General features: G+C 37.9%; 1 protein-coding gene across 7 annotated transcripts; it reads right to left on the reverse strand.

Moving 5' to 3' along the window:
* Nucleotides 1-1,090: 1,090 nt before the first annotated feature.
* LOC104586520 (O-fucosyltransferase family protein) lies at nt 1,091-17,185 on the reverse strand. Of its 7 annotated transcripts, none has more exons than XR_016078360.1 (5): nt 16,461-17,182; nt 15,708-16,042; nt 14,728-14,908; nt 12,169-14,493; nt 1,091-1,637 (listed from the first exon to the last, which is right to left on the reverse strand). XR_016078360.1 is itself a non-coding variant. In XM_010243782.3 (4 exons), exon 4 carries the CDS (start codon nt 13,709-13,711, stop codon nt 12,377-12,379), a length of 1,335 nt encoding a protein of 444 aa, XP_010242084.1. In that variant the 5' UTR covers nt 13,712-13,770; nt 14,728-14,908; nt 15,708-16,042; nt 16,461-17,182; the 3' UTR covers nt 12,023-12,376. The 7 variants fall into 7 exon arrangements, 5 of the variants coding, with proteins under 5 accessions (XP_010242084.1, XP_010242083.1, XP_010242087.1 ...); XR_016078361.1 differs by lacking the exon at nt 1,091-1,637 and adding an exon at nt 9,825-11,826; XM_010243782.3 differs by lacking the exon at nt 1,091-1,637 and having other exon boundaries at nt 12,023-13,770.
* Between the last annotated feature and the right edge of the window lie 7,487 nt (nt 17,186-24,672).

Raw genomic sequence — 24,672 nt, forward strand, 5'->3', positions numbered from 1 at the left:
CTTGAATGTATCGCATATTTCTAGGAAGTTAACAATGTGTGCATTAGGATCATCACTCGGCAACCCACTAAACTGAATACTCATTTGGATCAATTGGATAATCACAGGCTTGATCTCGAAATTATTGGCTTGAATCGTTGGCTTGTTGATGCTAGAAGTAGCCTCATCAATTGTTGGACAAGCATAGTCCAAAAGAGTTCGATTTGCTTCGTCTACCATCTCTTCCTCAACTTCTTCTACTGGTTCACCTTCTTCGACCTTCTCTTTCTCTTTACTTTTGTTGGCTCTTTGTAGTATGCGAAGGGTTCTCTCTATTTCAGGGTCGAATTCTGCTAGTTCTTTGCCCCTAGTGCGTGTCATACACTAATTAATCTGAACAAAGCAAGAATTGGAACACATTAAATAAAGAGTAAAATCCAAATTAACCAAAGGTTAACAAGTTCTAATATTATTTTAGGATTAAATCCCCGGCAACGGTGCCAAAAACTTGATAGTTATAATTTTATAATCCTAGCAAGTGCACTAGTTATCAAATAGTATAAAGATATCGTTCCCACAAGGATTTAACAAAATAAGTACTAAAACTATAGTTTCCCTTAATTATTTAGTCAATCGAATTTCGGATCTAGCAATTTTAACTACTGGAAATTAAAGATAAAGGAAATAAAACAAAGGCAATCAATGACTGAACTTGCAACGATCTAATTGAAAGCGCCAGGACTATTGGTCCACCTAACCATTCCAATGAACATCAATTTATTAAATTAACCAACATAATTTATTATTTTCATAAGATGAAGTTTTTTCTAACTTATTTAATATTCCCTTCCAGGATATATCAAATCTACTTCTATCAAGTAACCCTTCGATTTCTCTATTAGAGTTCTCGAGATAGAAAGTGCACTAAGTTCTATGAAAAACCTATATCATCAGATGAATCATGCATATATATTCCTATATACCATTCGATTCACACTATGAATTATTTAGTCTATTATATGAATTCTCCTTCCGATTCATTCACATAAACCAAATCAACTAAGAGGCGGCCAAGCTCCTAATTGCATTGCGCAAAATAACTCAGACCATATGAAAATAAAAAGAACTTGTTTAAATTAAATAAAAATCAATCCATGGTCAAGGTTAGGCTTTCCATAGCCCTAACTACAAATAAACTAGTTCATGATAAAGGAAATTAAACAAACAAGGTACAAGAAAGAACTCATGATGTCGCCCTTGAGGTTGAGATCGATGAGCTTGTCTTCTCCTGGTCGTCGTCCAGCTCCTTGTTTGTCTCCTCCTTTTTCGTTGCCTTCCTTTGTGTGTCCCTTTCTTTTAGAACTCTCTCTTTATATAATACTGGAAAGATAAGGGTTCCCTATAGATTATCTCCTATAGGATAGGATTTGAATTCTCCTAAACAACTTCCTCTTCTTAGCACAAAAATAGGAATCCCGATATGGATCGAATAACCATCTTATCCTTCCAAAATAAAAGGAAATTCTTGGGGTGAATCCGCCTGGCAATTCGCTCCTTTCTTTGTTCACCGCCTCCTTCCTCTCTTCACTTCAACTTGCGCCATAGATTGAGGTTTCTACCAATTGGTATTCAATTCTTCAATTCCAAGCCCATCATACCTGCAACATTAATTTGGCTTCATTGAATATGAAATTTAAATAGAATTTATAAATTAAGCACAATTTCTGTCAAAATTAAAGGGAATTATCTACAATTAATATATACACTTTGCACTCTATCATCAACCTCTCAAAGGTAAGGCTACAGCTTCAAACTTTCTCTTTATTTTTAGGGAAAATTCCCGATTAGTACCCTATGTTTTCACGGTAGACTCCTGGCAGTCGGTCAGTCTCCGAAGGTCCGGAGATGGCATCAAGGATGAGAGAGGAGGTGGAGAAGAGATGAGAAGAAAGGAGAGAGGGGAGAGTCCCCTTGTGAGAAACCCTAGGTCCAGGCTATATAGGTCTTCCTAGGGAAGAATTGCTCTCCCCCTTTTATAGAGAGGGTTAAGGCCATTAGGGAATGAATTCTTTCTTGTTAGGAAAGAGGATCTCTCTTGTTAGAAAAGGTCTTATTAAGGGATCATTATTTGAGAATCCTAGCCCTTCTGAATTCTCTCCGTACATGATCCTATTGCACTGACGTGGCACGGGTGACATCATTGTTTGGCGGGCGTACTTTCATTAAACTCGCATGTGTAACTTAAAGTCATACGTGTAACCGGTATCTATTCATGTTCTACCGTGATTCCGCGGTTCTGTGATGGTGTTGGGTTCACCGCATTTTTGCGCGTGTTCGAGTTCATCAGAAATCCATGTGTCTAGGATTCATCGCAAACCCGCATGTGTCTTATCTTTGTCGTAGATTCGTGCTAGCCAAAGTTCATCGCGACCTGTCCTATGTGTGAGTTCATCGCAATCGTGGATTTGTGATGAACTTATCGTAATCGTGCAATGAGTTTTGGATTCATCGCAGGTGTCCGTGTAGTGTTGATTTGACACCTTTTGTACTCTAAGGGTCTTAGTGACCACTATGTACCTACACCCTGTACTTTGGGCCTAGGGCCACTTTGGCCCCCGAACTTTAAAATGCAACAATTCAATACCCGAACTTTCAAAATGTGCCAATTTAATAACTACCGCTAAACAGCTGTTAAGTGGCATTAGTCCAGTCTAGGTCCCCATAGTTGATGCTAGTTTAGCGATGATGGAAAATGGCTTTCGATGACCACCGATGAGAGAGTGAGATGGACAAGCCTTAAGAATCTCTAGCACCACAGCCTTAGGACAAGGCAGGTGTGAACATCCCATTAAAATTGGGTGTCACTTCATGGCTATGAGAGGAGCCGCCACCCATTAACAACTTGAATAAGGGAGGGATGGGCCTCCCTTGTTCGAGAAATATAAAAGAAGAAAAGACTCCCAATCTAAGACAAAGACATGATTCTAGGCACCAAAGGGAGGGAGAGGGAAGGTGTTAGACACCCCTCTCCCTTTATTATCTTGTGAATGCCAACCCTAAACCCTAATGTTAAAATTCAAAACTAAATCAATATGCAAAAGGCTTCCTCTAATTCAATAAGGGTATTAACATGAGAGACTGTTCTCTCACATGATTCAATCTCCTCTTTCCCTCTTTCCGAGTGTAAGAAGCCCTAAGAGGAGTAAAGGGGCGGGTGTCTACACACCCTCCCCCTCTTTATCCAAGGCCTCCCACATTCCTACTTGAGGTAGAGAGAGAGAGAGAAAGGGGACCATGAGGAGCACAAAAATCCACAAACTTCACTCCAAATCAGATTTACAAAAATAAAGAGGATGGCATTTGAATGTGCTACATGCATTTGTTAATAAAGAAAATAAAAATAAATAAATAACTAAACAATCACAAGAGAATCGAATTCATATCATCTTAATTCATCTTCAAACAAAGCAAACAAAAAGTACATCAAGATGAAGACAACATCAATCTAGACATTTTATTTATGAGAAAAAATTAAAAATAACCAAAGAAATAAAGAGAAAGGAAAGGAAAAAAAAACTGTTGTAAACTAGGAAAAGTTAATGCCGAATACCTTTGTTTATGGTTTTTCTTTCAAAGGTGGGAGAGGCAATGAGGTGAGTGTTGGCTATTTGAATGAATCAGAGAGAACTCAACTTGGTTGATGACAAAGAAGCTAGAAAGTACTGTGTGCACTTGTGGAAAGGGGAGGCTTAAGCTTAAGGCCGAATACTTCTTCTTCCTCCTCCTACTTCAAGCTTCTTTCTTCCTAACACTGAATTGGATAGGGAACTTTCCTTCTTCTCATTCCCCTATTCTTTTGTTGTTGTAGCTGGTCGAAATAATGGAAAGGATGGAAGGGAAGGGTCAGCCTAGAGAGAGAGAGAGGGAGATTTCGATTGTTGGAAGAAGAGAGGAAGAGGGAGTTGTGAGTAAGGTCCGGTTCTAGCCGAAATGGTGTAACAATGTTCTCCCTTATTCTTCTCCTTCTTTCTTCTTCTTTCTTCTTCCTTGTCTTCACAGCATGGCCGAGAATGGTTTTTTTCCTTGCTGTTCTTCTTCTTTCTTTCTTCTTCTTTCTTCTTTCTTTCTTCTTCTTTACAACATAACCATGTGGAGCCTTAGAATACGGAGAGGAGAGAAGGAAGAAGATGGAGATGGAGATGGAAGGCTAAAGTTCGGTTAAGGCTTCATGGGATGAGGGGAGGAAGATGAGGATCGATTTCAGGTTGGTTATGAGGGAGAAGAGATGAGTGAAAGGGAGAGTTCGCTGGGAGTTTAGGAGGTGGAGTGGAGAGGAGAGGAGAGGAGGAAGGTCTAATTCGGTGGTGAGGGAGAAGAGATGAGTGAGAGGGATAGTTCGGTGGAAATGAGGAGGGACTGTCTTTTTTCTCTTTCTAGGGTTGGTTTGGTTGGTTTTGTATTATTGGTTTTTCACTTTTTTTGTATTTTATTTTTTCTTAGGTTTTCATTAAAACCGAATGGAGAAGGGTTGGTCAATCAGTTAGGAATGGACGGAATTGGGGGTCTAGTTGTGTTTGGACCGAATTGGACAAGTGTTTAGTTAAGGTTTAAGTGAGAATGGTTAGGGTTTTAGGGTTTGACTAAAGTGGTTGGAGGGATAGAATCTATTTGTACTAATCTAACGAGTGGGGTCTTCTAGACAAGGCTCCTTAAATCACTCCCAATTGTCTCCCCCTCATTTAATGTCTAGAATGAGGGGGATTTGGTATTTAAATTTTAAAATTTGAAATTAGGAGCCAAAACTAGAAGGGCGGCTAGGGTTTTAGAATTTAGGGTTTTGGGGTGTGGAAGTGAGGGTTAGGCCGATCCTAGGGTGGAGAAGTAAGGGGGCTCAAATCTAGGGCTAGAATTGGCTCTAGGTTTAGTGAGGGCTTTGGGGTGATTTTCAAAAATGTGTAGGGACTTAAATGAAAAAAAAAAATAGAATGAGGTATTTTGCAATGAAAAGGCAAGTCTAAGTGGATATGAAATTAGGGTTTATCTTGAACAATGAGATCGCACAAATTGGAATCTTCATAGATAGAGGGGTAAAATAGGGAATTTTGTAACAAAATTATCCAAGGGGGTTCTAAGGTGTCTAAAAAGGGTGATGGTAGGATTTGATGGCCTTGGGGCATGTGTTAGAGCAAGAAATCATGATTTGGAACGTGTTGAGCAATAGGGGCGTCAAGTTAGAATTTTTCTTGATGAAAGGGTAAAATGGTCATTTTGGGTCTAAAAATGGAGGATGGTTGATCAGGATGTTTAGGAAGGTGATGGCATGGTCTTGTTGTATTGAAGGGTGTACTGCAATGCGGATCCTGAAATAGGAGAGCAACAACCAATGAGAGCCCTTGATTTAGAATCTTTATATATGAGGGATAAATGGTCATTTTAGGGTATGAAATGTAACGGATCGCCAATCAGGAGGTTTTGATGGAGTTTGGAGGTGTTAGATGATGTATAGTGATGGATATCTTGAATTTAGAGAGTATCGAACGACAAGGATAGTCTATTTGGAATCTTTTTAAACGAAGGGGAAAACAATCATTTTAAGGTATAAAATGTGATGAATCATCGATCGGGAGGTTTTGATGGGGTTTGGAAGTGTTGGATGATGCATAGTGATGGATATCTTGAATTTGGAGAGTATCGAGAGATGAGGATAGTTTATTTGGAATCTTTTTAAACGAAGGAGAAAATAGTCATTTTAAGGTATGAAATGTGATGGATCGTCGATCATGAGGTTTTGATGGGGTTTAGAAGTGTTGGATGATGCATGGCAATGGATATCTTGAAGTTGGGAAGTATCGGGCAATGAGGATCTTTTTAAGCGAAGGGTAAATTTGGTCATTTTAGGGTATGAAATGTGATGAATCGTCGATCGGGAGGTTTTAATGGGGTTTGGAGGTATCAGATGATGTATAACAGTGGATTTCTTGAATTTGGGGCGTATCGGGTGATGAGGATTACCCATTTGGGATCTTTTTAAACATAGGGTAAAATGGTCATTTTAGTGTCTAAAATGTGATGGATCATCAATCAGGAGGTTTTGATGGGGTTTGGAGGTATCGAATGATGTGTAACGATGGAAATCTTGAATTTGGGACATATCGAGTGATGAGGATAGTCAATTTAGAATCTTTTTAAATGAAGGGTAAAATGGTCATTTTAGTGTTTAAAATGTGATGAATCGTCGATCGGGAGGTTTTGATGGGATTTGGAGGTGTCAGATGGTGCATAACGATGTATCTTGAATTTGGGGCATATCGGGTGATGAGGATAATCCATTTGGAATCTTTTGAAGTGAAGGATAAAATGGTCATTTTAGTGTGTGAAATGTAATGGATTGTTGATCAGGAGGTTGATGAGGGTTTTGACATAGTTTGGAGGTCCTGGATAGTGTGTCGCGATGGAAATCCTGGATTTGAGAAGTGACGACCAATAAAGATCGTTGATTTGGAATCTTTTTGGATAAAGGGTAAAAAGGTAATTTTAAGGTCTAAAATTGTATGGATGGTTGATCAGGAAGTTGATGGTGGTTTTAGTATGGTTTGGGGGGTCTTAGATGGAGTGTTTTGATGAAGATCTTGGATTTTAAGAATGGTAACTACTAAGAATAGTTAGTCTGAAATCTTTTTGGATGAAGGGTAAAACAGTCATTTCTGGGTGGATGGTTGATCAGGGGTCTGATGGAGGTTTTAGGAAGATTTGAGTGTCTTGGGGAAGTTGTCGTGATGGAGATCTATGATTTCGAAAGTGATAATCGATAAGAATAGTTGGTTTGGAATCTTTTTGGATAAGGGGTAAAATGGACATTTTTGGGTCTAAAATCTGGTGGGTGGTCGATGAGGGGTCTGATGGTGGTTTGAAGAAGATTTGAGCATCTTGGGGGAGCTGTCGTGATAGATATCTAGGATTTTGAGAGTAACGAGCAATGAGAATGGTCGATTTGGAATCTTTGCGTACAAAGGGCAAAATGGGGACTTTGGGATCTGAAATTTGGGTGGTGGGTATCCTAGGGTCCTTGGAGTCTAATGGAAGGTGCGATGGCTTTAGAGGTGTGGGAATCACGAGGATCTAAGTTATGAGTATTTTAGCCAATAAGGGGGCTTGAAATGGAATCTTAGGTTAATGGATGAGTAAATAAGGGAATTTTTAGTTTGAATTTGGTGGAGTGGCATGGATTTGAATTACAACGTTGTTGTGAGGGTTTAATCGTGTTGGGAATGTGTGGATCATAGGTTTTAGACTCGAGAATTGTCATAATGTGAGGTTCATCGAAATGGAATCTTTGATGGATAAATAGCAAAATCAAGGGATTTAAAGGTTTAAATTTGGTGTGATTGGATTATAAATGGCTTTATTTCATGTGGAGTCTGATCGGGTAACAAGTGTGGTGGTGTGGGACATTTGGGACCATCGAAAGGGAATCTTGTGGATTTGACGATGGATTTGAAGCTATTTGAGTTGAAATTTAGTTTCATAGGGTTTTGGCATATTCTAAAGATGTTGGTAAGGTCTGATCAGGCATTTGAGTGTGAAAAGTGGGTTAGAGAGGGGACCGAGCCAAAATTGGGTGCTGACAGCAATGATCCCTCCACGTAAAATAATCGTGGGATTCCCTGTTGACTTCTATTAGGGCAAATTTGTGCCCACACCACTCTAATAGCCTTTTCCACCCTTGCATTGGGAATATCTCCCCATAAAATAAAGCACACAAGTACATAGATATTCTCAATGCAAGGAAGAAAAGGGTGTTCGAACCGGCTTTGCCCTGACTGAAGTCGAACTCCTACTGAATAGTGTTTCAACACTTTAAATAGAAAAATGGTCCCCCCTTTAAATTTTGTACTTTTGCGTCTATGGGCCTAAAAGCTAATAATTAGGTTTGGCCTCTCTCTTTCCATGCAATTTCATTTGCACTGGTGCAAACATAAAGAAGTGCAAATGGATTAAATGCAAATTCTGATTTGTTTTTGTTTTAAGTTTTACTTTGGAAAATAAAACCTTAAGTAAAACCTGAAGCAAAAAATGAACCAGAATTTACTCTCTTCTTATTTGCAATGCCACTTGTTTGTTCCTGTACAAATGAAATTGCTTAGCAAAGAGAGCCTTCCTCAGAACGCTTAGGCTCCTTTTGATTTGTGGGATGCAAAAGGAAAAATATGGAATACTTTAGAATGTTATTCTCTTCCCATGATTGGTTTTCAGGATGTTATAAGATGAGATAGAAAAAAGGTGGAGTTACAAATCCCAATTCTTTGGGATGTAGAATCTCACCATTTGGTGGGAAACAAGTGGGAATGGTTGGGGAACTCGTTTAACAAAAACAAGACAAAACAAAACAAAACATCTTCCTTGTAATATTTCCAAGAATTAATGCTAAACCCATGACTCATTTGTAAATTATTAATTGTTTAATAATATATTAATAAAATAATTTAATTAAAATAATTAATTAATAAAAATATTAGTCAATTAAAAATAATTCAAAAGTGGCATCTTATTTTTTTCAAGGAGCATCTCTAAAGTGGTTATTCCTATTCTCAAATAAAAACTCCTTTCCTCATTTACACGTGTATACTCACTCAAATGCTAATTACCTCTACTCTTAGAAAAGTTAGTGGTAGTTAACTCCACAAAGGAAAAAAAACAATAACTCATTTTGAATGATGTAGGATCCATAATGTGGGGTATTATGTAGTAATAAAACTTGATTTAATCTCTTAAATTAAATAACAAATCCATACATAAAAATCAAATAAATTTATAACCTAAATTCATGACATAAAAGTTGAGTGTCAAAAAAAATTATTACAACACATAAATAAAAAAATCAGAATAATTAATTTACTAATTAATAAATAATTAAAATAATTTTATTATTAATTTAATTAGTGATTAAATACATAAATAATAAAACTATTAAATAACTAAAAATTAATTAGTAATACAAAATCAAAACTATTTAATAATTCATAATAAATATTAATAAAATAAAATTTTAAATAAAAATAAAATATTAATTCTTACCAAGGTTCTAATTTTTTATATGATACACCCCATATTGGGCATATCATATTGTATCAGGAGCTGCCCAAAACCGAAAATAAGGGGTGCATCAAGCTTTGACTTTTTTGAGGGGGTATGCATGCTTAAAACCGACCCCATAATGCAATTTTTAAAAAAAGAAACTTAAAATAAGAAAGTTATAAAGTAGCAAAACACCCAATGCGTCTATTCGTGCATATCAAGCGTATCAATACTTTAAACCTTGGTTCTTACTAAATAAATAATTAGTTAATTATCAATATTAAGTAACTAAATAATTAATTATAAAATTAATTAATGATTAATAATAATTTAATAAAAATATGTAAAATAATAAAAATAGTACTAATTACATAATTAATTAGTTAAGTAATAATTGTTTTTTGGTACCCAAGCAATAATTGTTATTAGGGTTGATTTTCTCACTATTTTCTTTTTTGGGACCAAATAATGGAACATGGAAAATTTCCACTCATTTTTCCTCTCTCATCCCATCCCATCTAGGGGTTTCTCACGGTTTGGTTAACCAAACAATGAGTTTTTTATTTTTAAACTGAACCAATATCACTGGTTTTTGAAAAATCATTAATCAAAACTGAACTAAAACCAATCGATTAACTGGTTAATTGGTTCAATTTTTTACTGGTTCGGTTCTTTGGTTTCTCGGTTTTTTATATTTTCAATATATAGTATAAAGAATATATAAATGTAAAATATAAACAGAACATTGTTTACAAAAGCAAATAAAAAAAGATGTAAAACGTATGACAATTTATTCTGAGCTCCTAAAATAGTATTGTTGCATGAACACATACTTCCTTTCATCTAGCTAATTCGAAAAGGGATTAGATGATTATTATGGAAATGTTATCCACAGGGCCACAGAAACCTTATGATGTAAATTCTTGGTATGCTGATTTTGGGAAAGAGCCAGCACTTCTTATTGCAGATACTGAGGATGCTGACATTGACATCCTTGGACTGTAACTGAACTTAATGCACACAAGTGCACAAATTGAGCATTCTGAGGTTTAGCCCTTTGAATAAATAGCTGAAATGAGCATGTCTTTAGAAGAAACGAGGTTTAATCACAACGCTGCCCTTCAACCGTATATCTGTTAAATGTTCTTGATATCCAGAAAAACATTGAGATCCTTAATGAAAGTAGCAGAGTTCAATTAGGCATGACTGTCAAAGGAGTTGTGACTTGTGATCAGAATACCTGCTCCATCCATGATCACATTGGTTTACTTTCAGACCTCTTTGTTGCCCTTCCTTTGCTCTGAGTCGAATGTTTGTGTCTTGTCTACTTCCTTTATTAGGGCTAAAGATGGATTTCGAGCTTTTGGTAATTGGTTAACACATAGCGCCATTACATATTGCTAGTTTTCTTAGTTTAGCTTAGAAGCACAGGTGGTTTTTCCATCCATTTGGTATTTTATGTACATTGTAACCGTATAGATTCTTCTAATCATCTTCTGTAGTAAGCTCTGTCTCACTTATCCAAAATGAAATCCATGGCCTTCATCCTTGCTTTAAGGATTCTAAAGATGAAGGCATCTGAATGCACTTTTTCTCTTTTTACCTAAAAAAACCCAGATTGTTTTTCCATATTCCTCACTTCAAACAATCCCAAAGTAAGCTATCTCTGTTCCTTCATTGTTACTGATTTTGTTAATTCTAGAAAACCTTCTTTTTGCAGGGTATGAAACTTTGCTTCAATATGTGGACAAATACCATTTCCATTTGCTCCTTCGTGCCACTATTCATTGACGGAGAGGTTGGGTATGATGGCAAGCTTGATCAAAACAATGTTGTGAAGGATAAGAAACAATTCCTCCAAAAAAATTGAAAGAATAATCTAGGACCTCACAATGAAATCTCTGAATGGAAGTTCTTTCCTGGATGAACAAGAATAGGGGATAGCAGGCAAAGTACCATATAAATATGTTACGATCCATTTGTCCCCTATTGGTAGTATGGGATGCTAATGTGAGAGAGATATAGTAGTAATGGGATACTATTGTGTGGTATATATATATATATATATATATATGTGCTTGGGCTCTCTCCCTCTATCAGTTAGCTTTTAGGGGTGAGTTCTTCCAAGGCACATATCAGATGGTATCAGAGTCTACACCATGCCTCCCAGTCGCAATTGTGCAGCACAGGTGGTGACGTCAGTATTGCAATGTTCGGCTGAGACTAGGTAGACTAGTGCAACATTGTGAAATGTTACAATCCATTTGTCCCACGTTAGTAGTACGGGATGCTAATGTGAGATATCCTGGGATACTGTTGTGTGGTATATATGTGCTTGGGTTCCCTCCCTCTAACCGCTTTTAGGGGTGAGTTCTTCCAAGGCACGTATCAAAAAATATAATGAGTCCCTCCAACAATAGCAAGACCAGTATGTCCTGATAGCTTTTTTTCTAAGTACTCTTTCTACAGCTGTTGTCATCACCCCACCCTCTCATTCCTGAGCTGCAACTGATTTCCGAGAGCCTCATAGTTACTAGATGGAGATGTCATTTTTCACTCTTCTGATGATAATAGAACTCTTGACCTCATTCTAACTGTCCTATAAAAGATCAGGAGAACTTTAACATAGAAATGTTCATCATGGCCATCAAAAAAAGCACTGATACTGAGTTCTTGTGAAGAAATTGCAGAGCCATATTAGTGAAGATGCTGAGGATTCCCTTTGACATGATTATATGATAGAAAATACTGAAGGTTCCCAATGCCACATTTCTGAGATATTGTGAAGAACAATGATTATGTTATAGAAAACATTCTTCTGTGTGCAGTAGTGAATTAGCAGCAAAAAGAAAAGGCATTGTAGATTTGCTTTTCATTCAAAATTCTGTATTACATTAATGAAATATGAACCAAAAGATAGACTAGGTCATCATGCGCTGCTGTAAAAATTTTAAGTTTACCAGGAATATGATCTACAAAACGTTTTCAAAGAATTCAACAATAAGATGAATATTCTACATTATCATATGGAAGTACAAAGAATCAAAGAGTATAATGTAATGAAAAGAATCAAATTTAAAAAAAAAAAAAAACAAACAAACAAAACAAAGTCACCTTTACTGGCTGGAGACGTCATAGTAGCATTTCCTCTCAAAAGGGTACCATAATGAATCCTTCATTATCACTCATGATTACAAAAGAACATATATCCTTGATGTTGTACCCAGCTATTTCTAATGGTCTCACCTAATTGTGGCAAAAATGGAGCTATAGATCTTTGTGGCTCCAAGAGTTGCAGTAGAAAGTACATTATGAGACCTTTTCAACAAGAAATGTTGTTAGATCCATAGCTAATGGCTTGAAGACTTGAACCAGACATATCTGTAAACCATTTCTGAGGGCCCCCAGCTTCACCTAAGATATTATATGCATAAGAAGGCCATCTTACATCTACACCGCATGATCTAGTGACACCCATTCTAATCATTCTCTGTGTCCTCTCCAGAACTATAAGATTGGAAAATGTAGAAAAACTGTTTCCCACGAAGGCATCAGCCCTCAAGCACACTTCATAGTCAATTGCCGATTTAATGAGATATGGATACTTCTTATAGATATCCCAAACCCCCAATTTCTTCTTCTCGAACGGAAGCAGTCCTTCCTTCCAACCACTCAAAATAGAGGGGTCTTCAAGAAGACTATCGGCAACAGCAACATAAACAACAGTATGGTATCCGAGGCCACCAATATGGCCCACCCTCTCCACAATCTCCTCCTTGCTACTGCAAATTTGGCTGGTATTGGACCTCTGTTCAAGCTTCTTACAGTGAATCATCCAATCTTTCTCTATTCTCATATGGACGGCTACAAAAGGTGTAAGCTGAGAAGAAGAGTCTTTCAAGGTTTCATTCTTTTCGAGCACATCAGTTTTTCTTCTCGCCTTGCTTCCCAACTCTCTGATCTTATATACAACCTTCTCCGCTTCCTCTGCTATCTCGTCAACTAAAACCAAGCATTCAAATACCTTCGCATAGTCCTTTACAGGCCAATGGTCGTGCCACAAGAACGGATTCTTACCAACAATTCGGATGACCTCAAACCCATCAGTTGGATCTTCTCTACATTCCTTTAGTTGATTCAAATCTCTCTCCACAGTCCACTTCCTTCCACTTCCCTTCGGAAGTTCAAATGCTCCAGTCCGGTTTGAAAGATCCGAGTATCGACCCACTTGTACAAACCCATTACAGAGGGAATTAAATCTCTCAAACTGGAAGACCCTGTCAAAGGAAATGGGTTGCAACAGATCAATTTCTTTGTAAAACAGAGAAGCACTTAAGCTGGGCATCAACAAAGTTCGGTTCAACATTCTTGCAGTCAGACAAGCCCTTGCAAATGCAATCTTCTGATTGTTTAATCCCCAAACAATCTGAGGAACCTCCAAGAACTTATCCTTCCTGACTACCGATTCCAACCTTGATTGTGATGAATATGTGTCGACAGACATAAAGCTATTCAGAGATCCACCAAAACCAGGGATTGTAGGACATAGAAAAGCACTGAAAACAAGAGAAAGGAACACCAACAAGAGGCATCTGCAAGCCACAGAGTGCATATGCCGACCTAAAAATCGCAAATGCTTACAGTGGGCAAAATCCATGAATCTATCCTTAATTCCCCGTTCTGTATATCATTTGACGGCAACTCTACCTAAACATCCTGGGAAAGAAAAGAAAGTTTCAAAACTCAATCCGACACACTCACACACCACAGACGGGAGGCAGACACAGAGACAGAGACGCGGAGAGAGAGAGATTCAAATTAGCAATGTTTTAAAAACAGATTCAACACACACCAAGATCAAATTTAAACCGAAAAGCCGACAGTTTACCGGGAAGCATTAGGCCGTATTTGGATAAAACCCCATAACGAAATCTCTATTTGAACTCAAACATCAGATGCAAACAAAAGAAAATCCAGAAGACATTAAATTCGTGCACAGATCCAAAGACAGAAAAAAGGGAGGAGGAAATTTCAAGCCAAAAAAAAAATTGCAGAAAATATGGACAAATCTAGCTTTAAAGCTTTGAAGAAAATATGTAATCCAGAACCATCATTGCGGCTCAGACTCAACATAAAAGAAAACCGTTTCCATCAACAGCATAAACATTAATAGGGAAAAAGAAAACAATTTCAACCCGTAAATGGTTGAGACTTGAGACAGAGGAATTGTAATCCAGAACCATCATTGCGGCTCAGACTCAACATAAAAGAAAACCGTTTCCATCAACAGCATAAACATTAATAGGGAAAAAGAAAACAATTTCAACCCGTAAATGGTTGAGACTTGAGACAGAGGAACCTAAATAATCAACCCAGATGAGAAAACTAAATAACACGCAGAAACCAGACTACCATGGCACCATGCATGCAGAACAAACCCTGAAAAAACAAAAACCAAAAGAAGAAAAAGTGAAAAACTGAATTCTCAATAAAACAAGATCAAACCCAATTACAAGCAAGGCAAGAAGAACAAGAAAAAACAAATCAGAAGAGGAAAAAAAGAGAATAAAATTAGAAGAATCCGGGTTAATGGAAGATGCCAAAAGGGAAGCAATAAAGGAGTCAGAAGTGCAAAGCGCAGTTGCATGATTAGTCGAGCACAAAAAAAAGTACCTCTTGCAGCTTTTGTTGAGCTGGATCGTCAACAACTGTACGCTCCCTGAGTCTGAGTTGTGAAAAGATTATTAAACGAACAAAAAAATACGTGATAGTGGGAAAGGTAACGCCAGAAACAGTTGGAGACTGGAGAAGGCGCTTTTTAGACGTAAATAACCAAAATACCCCTCGCGATTTCCTAACCAGCAAGTTGCAAATTGGCACTCAAACCACAGAACCAACAAAAAGAAAACCATTCATCAAAAGAGAAAACAGAGTAACAGACACCAAGACACTCCACCAGGGATCTGGTGCCCACAAGATACTACAGCCACACATCGAGAAATACATCTGTATATTCAGAAAGATGTTCCCGATGCACGGCTGTCTTGTGGGTACATGTGAATAGCGTCCTTGCGGGTAGCAGATCCGAGTTTCCACATGTCCTTTGGATATGAGTCACGGAATTTGAATTGTGTTTTTTTTTTGCTTCATGGAATTTGTGATGTGGTTCAATTTTCTTTTATTAAATAATTATATAATTGATAAATAAATAAAAATAAGTAATTTCACAAACAAATATAAATAAATAATAGTTTATCAAAAAATAAATAATAATATAATTGGCATGAACCCTTTTTACAAACAGGATTAAAATTACTAATTTCCACTGTAATTTATCAGTGCTTACTAAGCAATTTCATATTTATAAGATAATTCTTTATAAATGAACAACTTGTCGATACAAAAAAAAAAAAAAAGCATTTGGTCTTCGTTTTAAAGCCTTATAATTCCATCTCATAAATGACCAATTTTGCAGGATATATGACGGTGAATCTTTGTTCTTTGACTCGCTGAGGCATTTATTTGTAAGGCTTACAAAACAATTTTGGATGTTAACATTGTTTAAAATATTATATAATATATAATAATAAAAAATAAATAAAGGGAAGAAGGAAATTCTGACCAAGGCCAAGAGTATGAAAATTGGGACTCACCAGTCATTAAGGAAATGTCTCAAGGAGTACTTTGAAAGATTGGGGGAACTTGATTCCCAAAACTCCAAGAGTAATGGACTTGCTTTTACCGTGCCTCTATTTTTTTCTCTTCTCCTTTCAGTTAGGGAGCTCCACTGTTAATGTAATTAGTGTTCAATGAATTAGGGAGCTCCACCTGTCAGAATTAATCTCCCACGTGCGACTGAGAATACAAACACGTAACCCCCTCCGTTGATCTTGCTACGGTTACAAAGCCCTTTCCAGCGACTCGTCGTGGGAAGGACGCAGATCGAAACGAGGTCGGAGATCCAACCGGAGGAGGAAGCCGTGAAGCTCTGAAGATTCAAGCAAATAGCAAATCGTGAGTGTAACAGGGAAGAGAATCAGAGATGGAAATTTTCCAAAGACGATAAAATGAATAATATCTTCTGGTTAAAACGAAAAACGAAACGAGGATCTAAGTTCAGACACTCGGACCAGATCAAACGAGAAAAAAGCAGAAAAGATTTTGAATCTTAATTCTTTAATCAATAATCAGTGTTACAAAAGACAGATAATTGGAAGCATTACAGATCTAGTGTACAGATTCTTTAGTAACTATCCTAAGGTTCGGACGCTGGAAGAACAAGAATTACTAGCTAATCGATCAGGATTCAGGAAATGAGAATGGCAGAACATCCAATAGATATCAATAAGATCAAAGCAAAGAAACAAGAAGACGCTGTTTAAACAAAACAACGGAAAGCTGTTCACCTCCAATGAAAAGAACGAGCAATGACTCTCCGAAAATGTATATGTAGTAGACAAATTCGAGAAACACGAAAAGCTTCAGCGGTCGAAATTGAAAGATCATCCCGAGAAGGCATGGAGGGGGATCCATCCATCCCTAGCTTCAAACATTTGTTCGTCGACGCTGTCTGACGCCATAGTTTCACTGATGGATGATCAGATCGATTCCGCTAGTACCACAGCTAGAACTTCAACTCTCAATCTATGGCAGTTTCTTCCGAGCTTGTGGAATATCTATCATTGCAACGAACTAGGAGAGAAACCAAAAGTCTCGTTCCTCTCGTATCCGAGGGCGTTTATGATCTCTTATCCCTTTCTAACAGACGCAAGACTTTCTCCTCGCAGCGAGGGATGCCACATCGGTAGTATGGGATACTGTTGTGTGGGTTCCTTCCATCCAACAGCTAGTTTACAGGGATGAATTCTTCCAAGGAGTAATAACGCCGACGTCGATAGAAAGAAGAAGGGAGAGAGGATTTCGGTGAGGTTTTCCGGCAGAAAAAGTCGTCGGAAGGGGGGGGCCGCGAGGTTTCGTGAAAGAATGGGGGAGGTTTCGAGCTTTCGTAAGTGAGAAGTGGACGGTCCTTTGATTGAATCTCCGGCTTGAGACACGTGGCAATTTATAATCGGGAAAATACTAAAGGAAATAGAGAACGAAATTACGAATACCACCGAAAAAGAGAGGTGAAGTGGGTTGGGTGGGGCCCACGAGATGTCGAGTTGTTGGGCATTTTCAGGGAAGGGAACTGACTGAACAAATCTTCCGTGTTTCGAGACAAATAAAACACTAAACACAACTCGTCATTTGGTTTGGTTTTACGGCCCCCAACGGAACGCGTGCACCATGCGCCAGTCCACTGGGCCCCACCAAACTCGTGACCACGACGGCCGGCTGTCGAACCGCTGTGGATAAGGCGCACTGTAGCTCTGACAGCCAGGCGAATCCCCACCAGGCACCTGTCGTTTTCCAAGCAAGAAACCGAAGAATTTAGTTGTGGAGTCATAGAATGTGCGGACACGATTCTGTTAGGAAAGGGACTGGCCGAGCTGAGTCATCGAGATGGACGCTTAAAGATGTAAATCACAGGTTTTTTATGATCGCAGCAGGGACCCACCATCGGTAGTAGATCAAAATCTGCTCATTTACTGGCTCTGATCGGCGGGGACATGGGACCAGTAGTTTGGTTATCCACATCGACAGCCTGGAGGCAAGACATGGCCGGTGGCGATGCGGATTGATGTTTCACGTTTGGTTGGTGAGCATAGGTCTGTTTAGCATTTACTAGCGGGGACCCGTTTTGTTATTCCAAAATAAAACAATCAAGATTTATATATGAGTGTAATTTAATACTCGATCTTTAAAACGCGACAATTTAATATTCAAATTTTTATTTTCTAATAATTTAATATCCGGTGTTAATTCACAGTCACCGTCAATTAGAAAATAAAAAGGCATAAATACCTCTCAACTATTTCGTATAATGCATGAATTCCAAATTTAAAATTACGATATGACTCATCATCTATTTCGACAAATGTAATTAGGAACCACTGTTCACACTTGCAATTATTGAGATTACGAAAACCAGCTCTCTTACGCTGATAATGTCAAGCGAATGCATTGCTGAAAAAATTGAAATCGATGCTTGAATGCACGTAGGAAAAGTTGAAATTAAAGAATCCAGTGCCATTGTTGGAGAAGACGAAGAACACCAGGAAAAAGTCAAATAAACTAGAAATAGATCAACGAAGAACACCAGAAAAATATCAGAAGAAGAAGAAAATAGGAGAAGTGAAAACTGAAAAGATTGTATATTTTCGTACTAGGTTGCTTTTGAAATTATATCAACGAAGAACATCAGAAGAAGAAGACAACGAACACCAGAAAAAAATCACCCGCTCTCCTACCTCTTGTTGGATTTTTATCTCATAAGAGATTAAATCCAATAGGTTTGATTGGTCAATTACATGAGAAATTGCACCTGCACACTTGATGGAAAAATTAGCTTTTCTTTTACAAAACCCAGTTTTGAATTTGTCCCACATTGGAAAATTATAAGCTTTGTTATCAGTATTTTAATAGGAAATGATTTACACTCCTTAGAAATAGTAGAGGAGAGTATGGGGGTTGGATACCGCGTAACATGCGCGCACATGCTGCGCAATGAGGCGCTTTAGAAGCGCACTTTGCTCGCACTTCGCGTGGCTCGCGAAGGGCGGCTTTGGTTTTGGTGTGATGCTAACCGTTGATCACCATTGATGAGATCAACGGTTACAATTCGATTGGGTGTGATCAAGAGATATAATTCAAAGTTAACAATCATTAACTGTTAACTACTTTTTAAATAGTCACAATGTTTGAAATTGTGACTGTTCAAGGTGCCTTCTCTGAACCAGCACCTACCTTTTCTTCATACCTCTTCATAAACTATTTAAGGAGCATGAATCAGACTCTAAACACACAATTTCGAAATCCACTTTCTCTCTCTCTCTCAGTCCGATATGCTACAGTCTCACAGAAGGTTTCTTCGGAGATTCTTCAACTTTGCTGGTTGTAGATTTTCACCCAAGGCTTTGTTGTATCCTAAGAACGGATTTGTCTGTAAACCAACAGCAAACTCAGTAAAACTGAGTGGGGACAAGTAACGTTCTAAAGACAGTGTCTTCAGACGCGCCTCAGAGCTTCTCCTCCAAAGTTACAATGATCCCATTTTCCAACAATTTTAGAATGTTATTTGGCAATGAAGGCGGAAGCAAGCATGACTTCAATCAAGATGATGAACCAAGATCTTGTTCCACTAGACCAGTTCGATGAAGCAAACTTCAGCCGATGGCAAGACAATGTGATCTTCTTTCTGACCACACTAAAACTATACTATCTATTGGACCCGAATCTGCAATCACTTCTTGAACCCACTGACAAAGACTTAGAAAAACTAAAGAAGGAAAGAGCAAAACGAGAAGATGACTCACTTCTGTGCCGAGGACACATTAAATGTCTTATCAAATCAGCTCTACAACTTCTACAAGGAACTTACATCTCCAAAAGAAATCTGGAAGGCCCTGGAGTTCAAATACAAAGTGCAAGAAGCGGGTACGAATAAGTATCTTACTGCAGAATACTTTGACTTCACCATGAATGACCATAAACCCATACTGGAGCAAGTTCATGAAATACAGGTGATAGTCAACAAAATTCGATCCCTTAACATCATCATTCCTGAATCTCTCCAAGTGGGAGCAATCATTGCCAAACTTTCACCTTCTTGGAAGGATTACAGGAAGAAGCTTCTACACAAGGCTAAAGAACTTACCTTGGAGCAAATTCAACAACACCTTCATATTGAAGAAGAGTCTCAGATTAGAGACAGTAGGGATAAGACCCTGGCCGGTATGCTGAACTCTAAGGTCAATTTTGTAGAAAACGGATCAAAGAAAACTGACCCTGCATTACAAGTAAAGAAGAAGGATGGGAACTTCAAGAAGAGTAACAATACGAAAGGATCCTGCTATGTTTGTGGAAAGAAGGGGCATTATGCCCAAGTCTGTCGACATCGAAAAGGCGGAACCAAGTCTGCAAACATGGTAGAAGACAATCTAGTGGCCATGATTACTGAAGTCAACATGGCAGAATCGTCTTTTGGATGGTGGTTTGATTCAGGCGCCACAGTCCATGTTTGAAAGGACATGAAGGACATGTCCTTGTTCAAGATATATATGAACAAGTGACTGATGGCCAGGAGGTACAGATGAGAAATCAAACAAGTGCCAAAGTTGTTGGAAGAGGTAGTGTAGAGTTGAACTTCACCTCCGAAAAGACACTGACTCTCCTGAATGTTCTCCATATTCTCGACATTAGAAAGAACTTGGTCTCAGTAAATCTTGTTTGTAAGAGGGGATTCAAAGTTGTCTTTGAATCTGACAAACTAATCATATCCAAGAATGGGATATTTGTTGGAAAGGGATATGGTTGTAATGGTATGTTCAAATTAAGTATTAACGAAGGAAAAGTTTCTGCTTGTATTGTTGATTCTCTCTTTATGGCATATGATAGATTAGCACACTTGAATTTTAAATCTATAAAGAACATGAGCAAACTTGGTATAATTGCTTACAGTAATGAATCAACTGAAAAATGTGAGATATGTGTAAAATCTAAAATGGCTAAGAAACTTTTCCCTAGTGTTGAGAGAAATTCTCAACTTCTAGAACTAATTCATTCTGACATCCGTGAACTCAATGGTGTATTAACTAGAAAATGTAAGATATACTTCATAACATTTATAGATGACTTTTCTAGGTACACCTATGTCTACCTTATGAGAACTAAGGATGAAGCCTTTGACATGTTTAAATTGTATAAGACTAAAGTTGAAAATCAACTAGAAAAGAAAATTAAAATCCTTTGAAGTTATAGGGGTCTTGAATACTTTATAAATGAGTTTAGTTCTTTCTGTGAAGAATTTGGAATAATACATCAGTGTTCTGCTCCCTATACCCCTCAATAGAATGACTTGGCTGAAAAGAAAAATAGAACACTTACAAAAATGATAAACTGCATGTTGTTAAAAGCTAATGCACCATTAAACCTGTGGGGGGAAGCACTCCTAATAGCCTGTCATTTACATAACATAATTGTTTCTAGAGTTAATAACAAATGCCCATATGAATTATGGATAGGAAGAAAGCCTAATTTAGCATATCTAAAAGTGTAGGGGTGCTTAGCATATTATAAAGTTTCAGATCCTAAAAAAACCAAGTTATGACTCAGAGCTAAGAGAAGTATGTTTGTTGGATATGCAGAACATAGCAAGGTCTATAGGCTTCTAGACTTAGAGTCCAACATAATAATTGAAACTAGAGATGTTGAATTCTTTGAAAATAAACTGTGTTCTGAATCTACAGAAAATGAATCCACAGAAAATGACAGAGAACCTGAAAATGAAACTCAGATCTCAATACCTATTGAAAATAATGAGACTGAAAAAAGAAATTACACAACTATAACACCTACGATAGGACCTAGAAGAAGTCAAAAACAAAGAACAGAGAAACACTTAGGTTCAGATTTTATCTCCACTCAGTCAATTGTATTTTTGGTTGAGGCAGATAGAGAGAAGATTTTAAATAAGATACCTATTGTCCTAAACATTGAAAATGATCCAAAAACCTACAGTGATGCCATGACCTCTAGAGATGCTGCCTTTTGGAAGGAAGCTATAAATGATGAAATGAATTCAATAATGTCAAATAACACATGAGTACTAGTAGACCTGCCTCCAGGATCAAAACCAATAAAATGTAAATGGGTGTTTAGAAGAAAATACAACACTGATGGAACTGTACAAATTTTTAAGTCTAGATTGGTAGCCAAAGGATTTAGTAAAAAAGAATGGATTGATTACTTTGACACCTATGCACCAGTGGCTAGAACAACTTCTATTAGAACACTCATAGCATTAGTATCCATTTATCACTTATCTGTGCACCAAATGGATGTTAAAACTACTTTATTAAATAGTGATTTAAATGAATAAGCTTATATGGAACAACCAGAAGGATTTGTTCTTCTTGGAAATGAGAAGAAATTCTATAAGCTGGTCAAATCACTATATGTATTAAAACAAGCACCTAAACAGTGGCATGAGAAATTTGATTCTTGCATCCTAACTTTTGGTTTTAAACATGAGAAATTTGAGTATGCTAGTGTAATAGGAAGCTTGTACAATCCGAATTTATAGCCTTAGCAGTTGTTGGAAAAGAGGCTGAATGGATTAGGAATTTATTATTGGATATAAAACTTTTGCCTAGTCCTATGCCTCTAATTTCCATTTACTAAGATAGTGAGGCAACTCTGTCAAGAGCCTACAATGGTACCTACAATGGTAAGTCCAAACATATAAGTCTGAGACATGAAGTTGTTAGGCAACTGATTCAAGATGGAGTCATCACTATAACCTATGTGAGGTCAAGTAAAAAACTTGGCTGATCCTCTTACCAAGGGCTTGGCTACAGAATTGGTAAGAATGACAACCAAAGAGATGGAATTAAAACCCTTTACTTAGTCACCTGTAATGGTAACCCGATCTGAACTGAAAAACCATCAGTATTCGGTTTAATGGGTAAAAACAAGTTATAGCAATGTGACTGTTAGCACTGACATTGAGAAATTTCCCATCACAACATAAACAGTGATGTCCGTTATGATGAGAGGTTGAGTTAAACTCTTAATGAAATTCTGAAATGTGTCAAATAACAGAACACATAGTAGAACTTCACCTATGTGAACATAGAAGTGGTGCCACTTCTCATGAGAGTTTGGGTTTGCTCTCGGGATTGTTCATGAAACTAGGAAAAAGCACATGGCCATAACAGTGCTGAGCAAAACTTGAAATTCTTGTAGAGACTGGACATTTCTGTGTGTATGGGTGTCTCCGGTCTGTCTTGAGAGTAATTGGTTTAAGGCCTTACCACCAATAACTTTGACAAGGCTCTGAGATATCTATACTAACAAAAGGTTTAAGTTGATAAACACCTTTTGTATGCATAATTGTGTCATAATAGTTTGGGTTGAGAGAGAACTATGTAATTGATCATCAATGTGGGGGATTATTAGATTTTTATCTCATAAGAGATTAAATCCAATGAGTTTGATTGGTCAATTACATGAGAAATTGCACCTGCACACTTGATTGAAAAATTAGATTTTCTCTTACAAAACCCAGTTTTGAACTTGTCCCACATTGGATAATTATAAGCTTTGTTTTCAGTATTTTAATAGGAGTTGATTTACACTCCTTACAAATAGTAGAAGAGAGTATGGGGGTTGGATACCGTGCAACGCGCACGCACATGCTGCGCAATGAGGCGCTTTAGAAGCGCACTTTGCTCGCACTTCGCGTGGCTTGCGAAGGGCAGCTTTGGTTTTGGTGCGATGTTGACCGTTGATCACCGTTGATGAGATCAATGGTCACAATTCGATCGGGTGTGATCAAGAGGCACAATTCAAAGTTAACAGTCATTAGCTGTTAACAACTTTTTAAACAATCATAATGTTTGAAATTGTGATTGTTCAAGGTGCCTTCTCTGAACTAGCACCTACCTTTTCTTCATACCTCTTCATAAACTATTTAAGGAGCATGAATCGGACTCCAAACACACATAATTTCGAAATCCACTTTCTCTCTCTCTCTCAGTCCGATCTGCTATAGTCTCATAGAAGGTTTCTTCGAAGATTCTTCAACTTTGCTGGTTGTAGATTCTCGCCCAAGGCTCTATTGTATCTTGGGAACGGATTTGCCTGTAACCAAACAACAAACTCAGTGAAACAGAGTGGGGGAAAATAACGTTCTAAAGATAGTGTCTTCAGACGCGCCTCAGAGCTTCTCCTCCAAAGTTATAGTGACCCCATTTTCCAACACCTCTTTCATTCATTGGGTTGATTTACAGAACAAAAATGTGACCACTCGGTAAGGTTGGCCTTCCCGAAGATGATAGCTCCTACTTTTCTTAGCTTTTTCACCACACCGGCGTCACCAGGGACAATCGATCCTTCCAGCGCTAACGACCCCGCTGTTGCATTCAGCCTGTCCCTAATGGCGGTGTTATCCTTGAAAAGAACCGGAATTCCGTGCAGGCCAAACAGGGACAACCCGATAGCTGGCGCATTCATCTTTCTTTCCCAATCAGCCTTGTCAGACTGATCCAGTGCATCAGGGTTCACCTCTATTACTCAACGGAGTACTAGGTTCAGCTTACAAATCTCTCTGAGGTTGAACTCCACAAGTTTTCTCGCAGGTCATGCACATTGGCTTCTCTGATAGGAAAACTGTCGCTGGCAAGGTTTTTGCTTACACCTGAGATAGTCAGAACCAATAAGGCGGGCAAGAAGAACAACCGACGGGGGATCTCATAATGAAACGCCATTCCCGAATCCTAAGTGGAAAATCACCTATTCACCTACTTTGGCCGGACTTTGAACATTCTTCTTTTTATGCTTCTATGAAAGCTTCAAATCCGATACACTGCTTGTGCGATTGGGGTGGAACAAGCAGTGCTAAGGTGGTGATTTTGGACGAGATGGGATCTGCTCCTCACAAATGAGCGCCTCACAGGTACATCCACCGTGCATTGGGAACATTTCCCATGAATATTCATTAATAAGTACGGGAGATGT

This window comes from Nelumbo nucifera, chromosome 7, assembly GCF_055504915.1.
Source record: "Nelumbo nucifera cultivar China Antique chromosome 7, China Antique-T2T, whole genome shotgun sequence".
NCBI lineage: Eukaryota > Viridiplantae > Streptophyta > Magnoliopsida > Proteales > Nelumbonaceae > Nelumbo > Nelumbo nucifera.